The sequence below is a fragment of the Hippopotamus amphibius genome, chromosome X (genome assembly GCF_030028045.1).
Source record: "Hippopotamus amphibius kiboko isolate mHipAmp2 chromosome X, mHipAmp2.hap2, whole genome shotgun sequence".
Taxonomy (NCBI): Eukaryota; Metazoa; Chordata; class Mammalia; order Artiodactyla; family Hippopotamidae; genus Hippopotamus; species Hippopotamus amphibius.
In genome coordinates this window covers 90777978-90791866 of record NC_080203.1, presented here as the reverse complement: position 1 = coordinate 90791866, position 13889 = coordinate 90777978, and the positions used below count along the sequence as shown (strand labels likewise).

General features: G+C 49.8%; 1 protein-coding gene and 1 pseudogene across 4 annotated transcripts in view; one reads left to right on the top strand and one right to left on the bottom strand.

The window, feature by feature from the left end:
* Window positions 1-5992, bottom strand: part of IQSEC2 (IQ motif and Sec7 domain ArfGEF 2) — a 76209-nt gene extending 70217 nt beyond the window's left edge. For 2 of the 4 annotated variants that reach the window (XM_057718423.1, XM_057718424.1), the window contains exon 1: window positions 5075-5992. In XM_057718423.1, the coding sequence (XP_057574406.1) occupies window positions 5075-5781 (707 nt within the window). In that variant the 5' untranslated portion in view covers window positions 5782-5992. The remainder of the gene's footprint in view (window positions 1-5074) is intronic. The other 2 variants (XM_057718430.1, XM_057718422.1) reach the window with 1 other exon arrangement.
* Window positions 5993-7248: 1256 nt separating this feature from the next.
* LOC130841516 (40S ribosomal protein SA-like) lies at window positions 7249-7970 on the top strand (annotated as a pseudogene).
* Window positions 7971-13889: the final 5919 nt, after the last annotated feature.

The following is a 13889-nucleotide window of genomic DNA, read 5'->3' as shown; positions in this document are numbered from 1 at the left end:
TCCTAAAGGGCCCATGCATGGCAGGCAGAGCAGTCTGAACCTTCTCCTGCAGGCCGAGACAGCAGGAAACTGCTGCAGCCCCACAGAAAGCTTGGTCTGGCTGTACCTCATCAGGGGCCCAAGGGAACAAGAGCAGGAGGGCATCAATTAGGAGACTGTGGTCAAAATCCAAGAGGGTATCAGGAGAGGGAGCTTGATCAAGCAGCGGTCCCAGGAGCTCTGCTGAGGGAAGCCTAGAGCCATACCCAGAGCATCTTTACCATCTTCACACCCGCCTGCAGGAGGCAATGGTGGACCAAAGGCTCAGGAGCCAGATAGTTCTGGGTCCCATGCAGTTGTGTAACCCTGGGCAGGTCACCGCACCTCTGTGATCTCTTGTTTCCCTGTCTGAAAAATGAGGATAATACCAACCCCCACCCTGCATGCACTCTGTGCAAATGAGATAAGAAGCAGCACAGAATGGTGGGTGAGAACACTGTGGATGGATTCTGGAGCCCAGATTCTGGAGCCTGGCCACCTGGGCTCCTTCTAGCTCCTTCTCAGTTCTGCCACTTATTCACTGAGTGACCTTGGGGAAGGTATCCAACCTTTCTGGGCCTTGGTTTCCTTATCTGTGAAATGGACTTAATAACAGGACCTACATCAAAGGATTTGTATGGCGATTGAATGAATTAATACATGGAAAGCACTTAGAACAAATAGTGCTTGGCACACAGTAAATACAGGTTAAAAAAAATGCTGGCTATTGTTACATAAAGCCACATAGCGTGGTGCCTGGCACATAGAAGGCTAAGGCTCACTCAGCACATGTGTGGTCCCTTCTCCATGCCCCAGGCCTCTCCTGTGCTCCTAGCAAATTCAGAGGCCACAGGAGGCAGAGGCAGGATACATGAAAGAGTAACAGAGGGCAAGCCTGGGTCTGATCTTCCTCCCACCTCCCCCTCCATCCGACACCAGGAGATACCAACTCTCTTCAAAGCCCCCCGCCCAGGTCTTCAACCAGTGGCCTGGCCTCCACTCCTCACTGCCTTTGCTCCTCATTTTGTCCTAAGCACCAGCACTACAGTGGGTCAGGCCTGGTCCCCTGTGTCTTTGGCCAGGGGAGGGGGTGGGGGGCTCTCAAGCACAGAGAGTGCGGTGTTTGCTCAGCTTGGGTGCCCCTCCCGCTCTGCGCACACAGCCAAGAAATGTTTGTGGATGACAACAGCCCCGTTCTCACTCCAGATCTAGACAGAGAAGCAAGATTCCTCTAATTCTCATTCAATTCGACATTATCATTGCCTCCCACTTGAGTATAATGCTCCCAACACAGTGAGGGGAAGAGAAATGGTATTCCCTCCTGAGAAGGAGAGACCCCCCCACCCCACCCCAGGAAAAGTGCCCAAGACTCCAAAGGAGACAGACTTCCCCAGGGCCCCTCCCCGGGTTCCCTCCCTCCCAGGGTCCTCAGCGCCTTGGGGGAGTGCACTGACACTCCACCACGCACACAGGAGACAATCCAGCAGCTGTGCCTAAACCATGCATGCCCTCGCTGTCAAGAACACCAGGCCAGCCTTGCTGGTTTCTGTCCCCCAATGCGAGCCAGCCTGCTGGGTGGGTAGGGGTGAGGACAGAGGATGGAGAGTTACCACCAAACCAGCTTCAGCCCACCGCCGCCTACGGCAGAGCTGAGCCGGAGCTGGGCCCAGGCAAAAAGCGTGGGAAATGCAGCTCTCTTCGGCGTGGAGGACTCAGCAGTGGCCCGCAGCACACCCGTAAATCACTCCAGGTGCCAGAACTGCAAAGGGGGCCAGTCCAAGATCAATAACGAAAATAGAGTTCTTCTCTAATCATGGGATGGGGGTGGGGGTGGGGTGTGTGTGTGACAATTCCAGGGAAAAAGACCTGAGCATTTCAGAGACCAGCAGCTGCTAAACAAACAAACAAACAAACAAGCAAACAAACAAGCAAATACCTCACATACAGAGGCCCAGTGGCCAGAAGGAGGTCGGGCCTCATCATGCGCTATGCTGCACTAGAAAGGCCACACCCAGAGCACAGCAGAAGGCAGACTGGCATCCGGGAACCTGTCCAGAAGAGACAGTGCGGGAGGATGTGGGAATCCTGGGGGGATGACATAGGTGGGGGTGGACATGACAGCTGCTATCAACTGCGATAGAGGTTAAGTTCACAGGCTCGGGAGTCTATCTCATGGCTAGTGTGGCCTCTGGTGTGTTGCTTCACTTCTCTGAGCTCTTGGTTTCTTTGGCTGTAAAACGTGGGTTGTGGTGACAGATGCATAGGGTCGCTGGTAGGACTGAATATGTCCCTGGGCAGAGGGGCCCTTCAACAAGCGGTAGCTGGGCCCAGGCCCCTCTCTCCCCTCTTCCTCCACCAGAGGGAGCCTGGGGACCAGGAGCGCCCAGCCTGTACCAGCTCTACCTAGCCTCCCCCAATGCTGCAGCCTCTGCTGCTCAACTCCCACCCTGCCTGCCCTGGCTTCCAGCGGCAGCCTCTCACCCACTCCTTACAAACCCAGAACAGGCCTGGCAGGGGAGTAGCTTGAAGCAGCTGTGGCAACAACAATGGCTAGGGCATCAATAGGCCCTCCTGATGCCTGGCCGAGAGAGAGGGAGGGAGAGTGGAAAGGAGGGGACAAGGCCTTCTGCCCTCCCCTGTCAACTCCCCCTCTCATCATTCATCCCAGAGCCATCTCCCCCTGCTCAAATCTTCCAGATACCTCAGGCTCTCCTGGCCTCTGCCAGTTCATGACCTGGCCAGGTCCTGAGGCCAAGAGACTCCTGCAGGCTGGAAAGCTCCAGTGGAAAAATAACAGGCCTAGGAGACAGGTGGACTTGGGTTCTAGCCCCAGTTCTATTAGGAACTGGCACTATAACCTTGAGCAAGGTCCCTTCATTTTTTTGGAGCCTCAGTTTCCCCATCTCTAAAATGGAGTTGCTAGTGCTCACCGCACAAGGCCTGTTGTGAGGACCAAAAGAGGTAATAATGGATGCGCAAATATTTAATACATGGTTAGGAGAAATTCAAAGTACCATCTAAATCCCATTATTAATCCAGTAGGAAATGTGAAGCAAGGAAATCCAACAAACAGCCTGGAGGGTGCACAAAAAGAGGGAAGGACTAAGAGGTAGGTCTGCCTGGATGGCAGCAGCACAGAGCTCAAGAGCAAACAGGCTTCCAGGCAGCCAAGAGACTCAGAACCACATCTGCAGGATGGAGAATCTGAGGGGAATGGAATCCTAGAATTGGGGAACACCCAGGTCATTTCACTGGGCTTTCTACCAGTTCAAGAATTATGCTTTCTCTAGCCCTCCCCAACTCCCTTGAGGCAGGCCACTGCATCACCAGACAGCCAGGTTGGAAAGTTCTTCCTGATTTATCCCAAATTTTCCCATTGCTCCTGGTTCTGCTCCCTGGAGCCACACACAATGAGGCTGCTTCATCTGTCACAGGCTTAACCACTCTGGAAAAGTCTTCTGCAGCCAGGCTTAAGAACCACAATGCCCATCCAGCCTCCCTCTGCCCCTACCTCACCATGGCCCTCTCCTGAAAGGGCCTTGCTTGGTCAGTCGACCTGTGTGGGGCCCCAAGCTGCACACAGTCAGTCCTCCTGGAATGGGCTCCCAGAAGCCCCTCCTGGGCAGAAGAGCCCATCTCCCTCTGGGGCAGCCCACACCAAACCTCAGCTGAAGGTGCACTGCAGTGAAGCCCAGCCGAGCCCTCGAGCTGCAGCTGCTGCTCCTGGGGCCCAGCCATTTCAACCCAGCACCCCAGCCTGCTGCCTCACCACGGGGGAGTTGCAGAGAGCTGTCTCCCGGCAGATTTCCTGAGGCAGAAGGCTTCCCCACCCCCAGCCCAGCCTCCAAGAGACACTCCACTGGTTGTGGCACATGGTAGGACCAGCTGAGCAGTGAGAGGAGGGGGAAAGCTGTCCATTCGCTAAAGGACTTCAGACTTGCTCTGTAGTGGTGGCTGGATAGTCACAGAACCATCAAATCTAAGCTGGAGGGCCCTTAAAGAGCATTCAAGGCAGATCTCGCCTTTTAAAAAAGATATGGGGGAACTGATGGCCTAAGAGAGGAAGGGACTCAGTCAAGGTCACAAAGCCAACCTGCAGCAGAGCTGGGAGGGGAACCTGGGAACACTAACTCCCAGTTCAGTATTCTTTCCAATCCAGCAGAAGAGAAATCAGGGAGCCTTTAGGGCAGCCCTGTGAGCCTGCATACCCTTGACTCTCTCAGCCTGACATTTATCCCGACCAGCTCACTGTGGTATCTGCATGGAAGAAGTGGACCCAGCCCTTGCCCCACCGACCCAAGAGATGTTGCCAAGGCGTCCCAAACAGGCAGACACACAGACCCCAGCACAGAAACTGGCAGTGATCCAACAAGAGGGAAGATCTGTAGACTTCCCTTGCTGGTACGCTCTTTAATTGGGTAGTTTTTTTCTTGAGGGTGGAGAGGAGGTGGTCTCTGAGGAACTAGCCAAGGGCCGGGCCTCCATCTTTGCTCCCCCGGCCAGGATGTGCTGCAGTTCCCCTCAGAGGGATATCTCAGCCTCTAGCAGCCATTCTGGTCCCCACCTGCCTCCCTAGGAAAGGACGCAGCTGAGGCCACCAGAGGAGATAAGATCAGGCCTGCGCTCAGGACCCGCAGAGGAGACCCAAAGAGGGGGGAGGGGGGCTTTCTTTCCCTTGGGGCTCTGAGCTGACACCATCGCAGACAATAAAAATCCCAACCGGCACATCCAAATAAAATAAACAAATAAATGAAAAGCCACCCTCTGGCAAGGATACAGCGAGGGGGTGAAGAAGTGGAGGGGGTGATGACTGCTGCAGGCCCTCACTGGCCACGGTTTTGAGAAGGAAGAGGCGCCTGCACTCATTGGGCCAACCTACTCTGGGGTAGCTAGAGAAGGGGTGTCGGCTGCATGAGGGGGACCCGGCTTCTCCGGACAGGTTGGGACAGGAAAGAAGGACATGGAATCAGGCACCGGCTTCTTACTTTACCAGCCGTACAAGTTGGAGAGGGAACTAGCGAGGAAGAGCCGGGGAAGACAAACATGCTTTCCTTACTTTCTCTGGAGGGTTGTGGCCGGACTGGTGCTGGTACTGGTGCTGTGGCCGCCGCCGGCTCCGGGGCTGGAGCTCCTGGATGCGCCACGGCTCAGCTGGCCCCGCTCCCGCGGTGGCCGGGGCCCCACGCCTACCGCCGCCGAATAGCCGGATTCCTTCTCGCGGCCCGGGTGCGCTGGCCCGGCCTCCCGCCCGCCACGCTCGCGACTCAGGGCTGGGTTTTCGTGGTGCAGGTGGCACTGGGCCACGTCGCGCTCGCGGGCAGAGTAACCGGCAGTGTCCTGGAGTGGATAGGAGGCGTCCCTCTCCTTGTCCCGATACACAGCCTCCCGGTTCTGGTAGGCGCCGTCCCGGTTCGGGTAGCCCACGTCCCGGGCCGCCTGGTGGAACTGGCTCTCCCGCAGCTCGCGGTGGTGGAACTGGGTCTCGCGCAGGTTCTGGTACTGGCTCTCGCGGCTCGGGCTATCCCGCGCGCCGTGGGGGTCCCGGTGCAGCTCCCCGCGGTGCAGCTGGCTCTCCTCCCTCAGGTCGCGGTTCTCCTGGGTGAGCTGGTCCAGCTGGCCCTCCAGCTCTTCGATGCGCCGCCGCTGGGTCTCCAGCAGCTGCTGCTGGCTCTCGATGATGTTGTTCAGCTCCAGCAGGTACTCCACCGCCCGGTTGGGGCTCTCGGATCCCGGGCCACCCGGGGGACCCGACCCCGCCTCCATCCTGGCGGCCCAGGGGCAGGGGAAGGGGCAGGAGAGCCCAGTCCCCGCTCGCTCACGGCGCCACCCTCCCCCGGGCCCAGCCGGGGGAGGGGGCCGGCGGGACGCGAGGGCGCGCACCGGGCTCGAGGGCCCGGGGGCCCGGGGGGGCCCGGGAGACAGCGCTGGGGCCGGCGGCACGGGGAGCAGGAGCTGAGGCTGCCGCTGCCGCCGCCGCCGCCGCCGCCACCGCCACGGCTCCCGAGGACGCGGCCCACGGCGCTCCGCCCGCTGCGGAGTCACTGCGCAGCGCGGCCGCGCGGGACCGCCCCGGCAGCCGGCCCGCCCCCCGCCCCTGCCCCCACCCCGCGCGCCCGGCCCGCCCGCGCGCGTCCCACCTGCGGCGGACGCCCGCACCCAAAGCCGGACCCGCCCCAAGGCACCCGGGCCAGCCCCATCACAGGCTGCCGGAGATCTCTCCATTCCACCGGTCCCAGGGTCCTCAGTTAATGCAGCCTAAAGAAGCCCTCCATCCCAGTCCGTTCCAATGTCCCTCGGGTCCAGTAGGCCCAAGATCCTCATCTAAGACCTCCCAGGAACCTCCATCCCAGGCAGCCCCCAGGTCCAGGTATCCCATGACTCCCCATCCCCTGGGTCTGCCAATCCTAAGTGTCAAATTCCCCATCCCATCCAACCCCTAGACTTTCTACCTCAGGTGACCTTTCTCTAGCCCACATCACAGGCGGTCCCAGGATCTCCCACCCTAACAAGCCCTGGGACTCCCCATCACAGCCAGTCTTAGGATCAAAGCTCCATTCATTCATTCAACCCTCATTTTCTGCTCTCCTTTGGAAATGCTAGCCTCCATTTACTCCATCAGCTCCATCCAATGAAGCTGTACACATCCTTCAAGACTTAAAATGCCACCTCACTGAAGCCAGCCCCGATCTCCCCAGCCAGAAGCACTCTCTTCCTCCACACCTCTTTTATTTCACTTGTGGGACAAGTGGAACTCTGCTTTATAGCGCATTCATTCTTGTTCTTGTTTCATGTCCTCTGCCAGACCAAGCTCCTTAAAGCCAGAAACATGTCTTCATTCATCTTTGTGAGCAGGTTGGGGTAAAAGAGAAAGCTTGAGTTTTACAGTCAGACAGAACTGGATTTAAATTTCATCTTCTCTCTAAACTTCCATTGCCCTATCAACAACACCTACCTCACAGGGGTAGTCTTGGGAAAAAGCATGCAAAAACATTTGGCACAGAGAATGGAAGAAAATATTTGCAAATGATATGTAAAGAATTCTCACAGCTCAACAAAAAAGAAAACCCATTTTTTTTTTAAATGGACAAGGGGCTTGAATAGATACTTCTCCAAAGATATACAAATGACCACTAAGCACATGAAAAGATGCTCAACATCATTAGCCATCAGGGGAATGCAGATCAAAACCACAATGAGCTTTCCATCATAACTTAAAGGGAAACTTTCATAATGTCCAGAGCCCTTGATATCCTGCAGATGAAGGAGTAGGATGTCCTTAAATTCCTTGCAGCAGGAACCCACTTAGGTGGCACCAACTTTGACTTCCAAATGGAACAGTACATCTACAAAAGGCAAAGTGATGGCATCTACATCCTAAATCTGTAGAGAACCTGAGAGAAGCTTCTGCTGGTGACTTGTGCCATCAAAAACCAAGCCGATGTCAGTGTCACATCCTCCAGGAATACTGGCCAGCAAGCTGAGCTGAAGTTTGCTGCTGCCACCAGGGCCACTGCTATTGCGGCCACTTTGCTCCTGGAATCCTCATTAATGAGATCCAGGCAGCCTTCTGTGAGAGATAACTTCCATTGATCACTGATCCCACAGCTGACCACAAGCCTCTCACAGAGGCGTCTTATGTTAACCTGCCCACCATTGCTCTGTGTGACACAGATTCTCCTCTGCACCACGTGGACATTGCCACCCCATGCAACAACAAGGGAGCCCACTGAGTGGGTCTGATGTGGATGCTGGCCTGGGAAGTACTGTGCATGGATGGCACCATCTCCCATAAGCACCTATGGAAGGTCATGCCTGATCTCTGCTTCTACAGAGACCCTAAAGAGATTGAAAAGGAGAAACAGGCCACTGCTGGAAAGGCTGTGACCGAGGAGGAATTTCAGAGTGAATGGACCACTCCAGCTCCTGAGTTTACTGCTACTTATGTAACATGAAAACATGTTACAGTGGACTTTTGTGTCTCATGAAAGCATGTTTACACAAAAACTTATACATGAATGTTCATAGCAGTATTATTCATAATAGCCAAAAAGTGGAAACAATTAAATGTTTCATCTGTTCATGAATGGGTAAACAAAATGTGGTATATCCACACAGTGGAATATTATTCAGCCATAAAAACAAATGAAGTTCCAAAATATATAAACAGCCCATCCAACTCAATATCAAAAAAAATTTTTTTTTAATGGGCAGAAGACCTGAATAGACATTTTTCCAAAGAAGACAAACAGATGGCCAACAGGCACATGAAAAGATGCTCAACATCGCTAATCATCAGAGAAATGCAAATCAAACCACAATAAGATATCACCTCACACCTGTCAGAATGGCTATCATCAAAAAGACCACAAATAACAAGTGTTGAGGAGGATGTCAAGAAAAGAAAACCCTAGTACACAGTTGGTGGGAATGTAAATTGGTGCAGCCACTGTGGAAAACAGTATGGAGCTTCCTCAAAAATCTAAAAATAGAACCACCACATGATCCAGCAATTCCACTCCTGGGTATATATCCAAAGAAAACAAAAACATTACTTCGAAAAGATATATGCACCCCAATGTTCATAGCAGTATTATTTATAATAGCCAAGAAATGGAAGCAACCTAAGTATCCATCAACAGATGAATAGATAAAGATGTGGTATATGTACAAGATGGAATACTACTCAGCCATAAAAAAAGAATGAAATTTTGCCATTTGCAACAATATGGATGGATTTGGAGGGTTATTATGCTTAGTGAAATAAGTCAGACAGTGAAAGACAAATACTGTATGATATTTATATGTGGGATCAAAAAATAAAACAAACTAATGAACACAACAAATCAGAAACAGACTTACAGTTATAGAGAACAAATTAGTTGTTGCCAGTGGGGAGAGGGAAGGGGCAGAGGGGCAAGGAGAGGTAAGGGGTTAAGAGGTACAAACTACTATCTATAAAATAAATAAGCTACAAGGATATATTGTACAGCACAGGGAATATAGCCAATTCTTATAGTAACTATAAGTGGAGTATAACCTTTAAAAATTGTGAATCACTGTATTGTACACTGGAAACATATAACATTGTAAATCAACTATAACTCAACTTTTAAAAAAGGAATGAAGTACTGATACATGCTAAAACATGGATGAACCTTGAAAACATTATGCTAAATTATGCTAAAAGAGACACAAAAGTCCACGTATTGCATGATTCCATTTATGTAAAATTCCAGAGTAGGCAAATCCATAGAGTCAAAAAGTAGAGTAGTGGTTGTCAGGGACAAGGGCATGGATTGGGGAAAGAGGAGTGACTGCTATGGGATTTTGGGGAGGGAGAATGAAAATTTTCTAAAATTAGATGGTGGTGATGGTTGCACAACCCTGTTAATTAAAAACCACTGAATTATACATTTTAAAAGGGAGAACTTTATGGTATGTAAATTGTATCTCGATAAAGCTGCTTTTTAAAATAAACACTTTGCACAGATTCTAGCACATAACAGGAACTACAATAATAATAACATATCTATGGTGCTTACCATGTGCCAGGTACTGTGCTAAGTACTTTACATGCACGAACTCAATTTGCATGACAGTCCTATGAGGTTAGATAATGCTATTACCTCCATCTTATGGATGAGGAAAGTGAAACCCAGAGGTTGAATGACTTGCCCCAAGTTACACAGAGGCACATTCAGGATGCTCAGACGTTTCCTTCTCACTTCTCTGTATTTTTCCTTGTACAAAATAGGTGCTCTATAAGTATTAAATTAATATATCCATCAAATACTTCTATTCATTCAGCAAACATTTACAGAGCACTTATTACATTGTAGGCAAACCTGCATTCCCATTCGTATCCCTGCTTCTCTCATTCAGATTCCCTGCGAGGTAGGAGGCAGATGGGTACAAAGTTTCAGTCATAAAATATTTATTTATTGTCTCCTATGTGTCAAACAGTATTCTAGACACTGAGGATATAGCAACGAACAAAATAGACAACAGTTCCTAACCTCATAGAGCTGACATTCTACTGGGGGAAAAGACAATAAAGAAATACAATAGAATACATAGAACATGTTGGCTGGTGTACTGGGTTGAATAGTATCCCCCTAAACTTGATGTCCACCCTGTGAATGTGATCTTTTTTGGAAATTAGGGTCTTTGCAGATGTACTCAAGTTAAGGTGAAGTCATATTCTATTGGCATGGGTCCCAATCTAATGACTGGTGTCCTTAAAAGAAGAGAGAAATTTGGAGACACACACACACAGAGACAGAGAAAGAGAGAAAATACCACGTGAAGGTGGAGGCAGAGATTGGAGTCTCCAACCTAGGGAACACAAAAGATTGCTGGCAACCACAAGAAGCTAGGAAGAGGCAAGATAGGATTCTTCCCTTCAGCCTTCATAGAGAGCATGGCCCTGCTCTCTATGAAGAAGTTTGATTTCAGACTTCTAGCCCCCAGAACTGTGAAAGAATAAATGTCTGCTGTTTCAAGCTACCCAGTTTGTGGTACTTTGTTACGGCAGCCCTAGGAAACGAACACAGATGGTGCTAGATGCTCTGGGGAAAGACAAAGCAGGGAAGGATGATGGAGAGCTCTGGGTGAATCAAACAGCCTGTGCCCTAAGGGAGCTCCCAGTCTAGTCAGACTACAATCCTAAGTCACAAACAGCAATAACAAAATGGAATGTGCAAAGCACAAGAGTGGAGGCACCAGGACTGGGGTGCTGGGAGGTCTTTGCGGATGTGAAGGTATCTGAGCCGAGCTGAGGATTTCAACATGTGGAAGTGGCAGAGCTGAGAAATACCTGTTGAAGGGAGCCACATGCCATGGAAAGAAAGGAAAACTGTGTGTTTAGGGAACCACATGTAGTTTGGTTGAAGAGAGAAGGAGAAGCACACGCGTGTGTGTGTGCATGTTTGTGTGTTGTAAGAGAAAGGAGGAGATGGGAAGACATGGCTTGATTCCACTTGGAGAAGATTCCAAAGCCAAACTAGAGCATCTGGACCTTCTCTCATAGGCAATGAAAAGTCATGGAAGGTTTTTGAGCAAGAGAGTAACATGCTAGGAGGGGAGGGGTTTCACATAGATATTATGTGTACTGAATATTACACACTACAATGTGGGTTTTTGTTGGTTTGTTGTTGTCGTTCAGCAGAGACTGTGGCACTACCTTCTTTTCCTCCCTGCTGCCTCCCAGAGTCATTTCCCAGAAGCCTCGGTCCCTGGTGTGATTGCTCCAATTCCCCTTACCCCAGGGCCAGCTTTGCCAAGGAATGCAGAGCTAAAACAGGAAAGAACCCTGAAAACCACATCTCACCGCTGCCAGTATCCAGTCAACAAGAATTCATCATGATGATGAGAGCCATGAAATATTTTCCTCAGATTCGAAGGTGGCATCTGTTCAAATTGGTTTTCCCTATTGGATTCTCACAGCTCTACCACAAGAAGATCTTCTCCTATAGTGTTAGCTGCCAGACACGAGATGGGAAAATAAATTTTTTAAAAAATCATCAGCCTTTTCCCTCAAAGAGTTTACAGTTCATAGCTACAACTCCTTACTTGGGCTATTTCCTGAGGTCTGGTATTCCAAAGAGTCTTAAGATTGCAGGCTGTAAAGAGCAGAACGGTAGGAAAGTGACCATCTGTGAGGCACATAGAAGATGGAAAAAGGAACGGAAAAGGAAGACTCATCCCTGTGGGGATCCCTAAAGAGATAGCAGTGCTTAAAAGTGAGACAGCATTTTGCTAATTAATTAATTATCCTTCCAGCCCCTTTCCCCCAAGTGGGGGAAGGGGCAAGACATATGTAAAGTACCTGTCAGTCTTGAACAGTCTCACAGAAAGCAATCCTAATAGGCTAGTCTGGATTTTGTTTAAGGAAAAATCTTCTCTCTGAAGATGATTTGTAAGCTTGATTCTGTCAGAACATAAAACCACATAACCCAATGTGTTTCCAATTTTGTCCTAGCTGCCATAAAACTTTGAGCCAAATTCAGAGTCCAATTATAATCCAGTTCATTTTAGGTACCTGGCAACATCTATTTGTGCTTCCTTTACATGGTCTCTGGTCTGTTTTCTTCCACATTTTTATTCCTAATTGTCTTTCTTTCATGTTGTAACTGATGAGTTGCCTAATATCCTCTTTAAAGTAGGCTGGGTATAAATCTTACATAAACTAAACTACATTACAGATGCTAAGGGGATTTGAACCAATGAGGAATATTTGAAGGAACAGATGATATTAGGCCTAGAGGAAAGCAGGCTTATGAAGACGTGATTCCTGGCTTCGAATATCCAATAGGCTGTCGGGGGGTGGGGGGCAATGTAGTGGAATTATTCTGCTTAGCTCCAAAGGGGACAGCCAGAAGCAATGGGTGAAAATTACAGGGAGAGAGATTCCCAGAGGGAAGAAACATCTCATAGGCAAAGCCTAGTGAAGCGGGTGAGTTCACCAACAATGGAGGTCTTCATATAGTGGCCAGACGGCCTCACTTGGAGGGTCTGTTGCATAGGGAATGTGAACACTGGATGGAGGGGTTGGATAAGATGAAGTTAAAGACCCTTTGCAGCCCTGATATATGCAAACACAGTTCCAGATGTAGACAAGACAACTGGGGGGAAGGGGGCAGGTGGGGACAGCAGACAGAAAAGAAATAAAGAAAGGTTCATGGAATTCTGAAGCATTCTCCCCAAAAGCAGTGAACCCTAACTACTCCTGAGACCTTTGTAAAAGGGAGAACAGCCCATAAACAGAACTCAAGTCTGCATTTCCCCAGTCCTATTCTTTGTGACGTCTATAATGCAGGAGAAATGGAACCTTCCACTCTGCTCTTCCCACTGCCATCTAACCGGCCAGTATTCGAGGAAGAGCAGGTCAAGATTGTTAGAGCTAGAAGGGGCCTTAGGGATTTTGTAAACCCAACCTTTCATTTTAGAACCGAAGAGAAAGAGGCCCAGAGAGCAGAAGGAGCCTGTCTACCTGTTAGCCACTTCACCCGACCCCGTGTTGCTGAAGGGCAGAGACCGTTTTGTTTACCTTTCAATCCCCCAGCCCAGCCTGGCCCCAGGTCCTTGCACATGATGCCTACACAGTAAGCAGTTGGAAAATAGAATTGCCCAGAAGGGCTGAAACATAGAAGTTAGGTCTTTTGACCTCCAACCTATGATGATTTCCAAGACCAAATTTCATCCAATTCAATTCCCTGGGCATTTATTTGGCATCTCTGTATGCCAGGCCTGGAGCTATAGCAAAAGATGAACAAGAGGCATGTTGTGCCCTCAAGAAGCAAACGGCTCCTTCTGGGGGCTGGGCTCTTCCCCTCTTAGGCCCTGCACACCTGCTGTTCTTTTGGCATAGAAAGCTCTTTTCTGCTGCCTTTGCCTACTTACCGCCTATTCATTCTTTAGATCTCAGTTCAAATGTCAGTTCTTCAGCAGCACCTTCTCTCACTCACAGATGAAGCAGATCCCTCTGATGTATGCTTTCGGTGAGTCCTTCTCCTTCCTTGAACTTAGCAAGTGTGTAATTACATATTGATTTGTGTGGTTCTTTGTTTGCTTCCCTCCTACCTCCCTCACTAGACTATTCGCTCTACAAGGGCAGATATTCCGTCTGTTTTGCCCCGCACTGTACCATGAGTCTGGCAAAAAGCCTGGGACGTGGTAGGTAAGCAATAACAATCCGTGTTTCTTGAATGCATGAATCAACAATCTAATGGGGTACATAGATAAATTATAACTACAATTTGATGTGGTGACAGCTATAAGATAATACAGAAATCAATTCTTTATGTATTTTTTTTAAAAAATATTTATTTATTTGGCTGTACCATGTCTTAGTTGTGGCATGTGGGATCTAG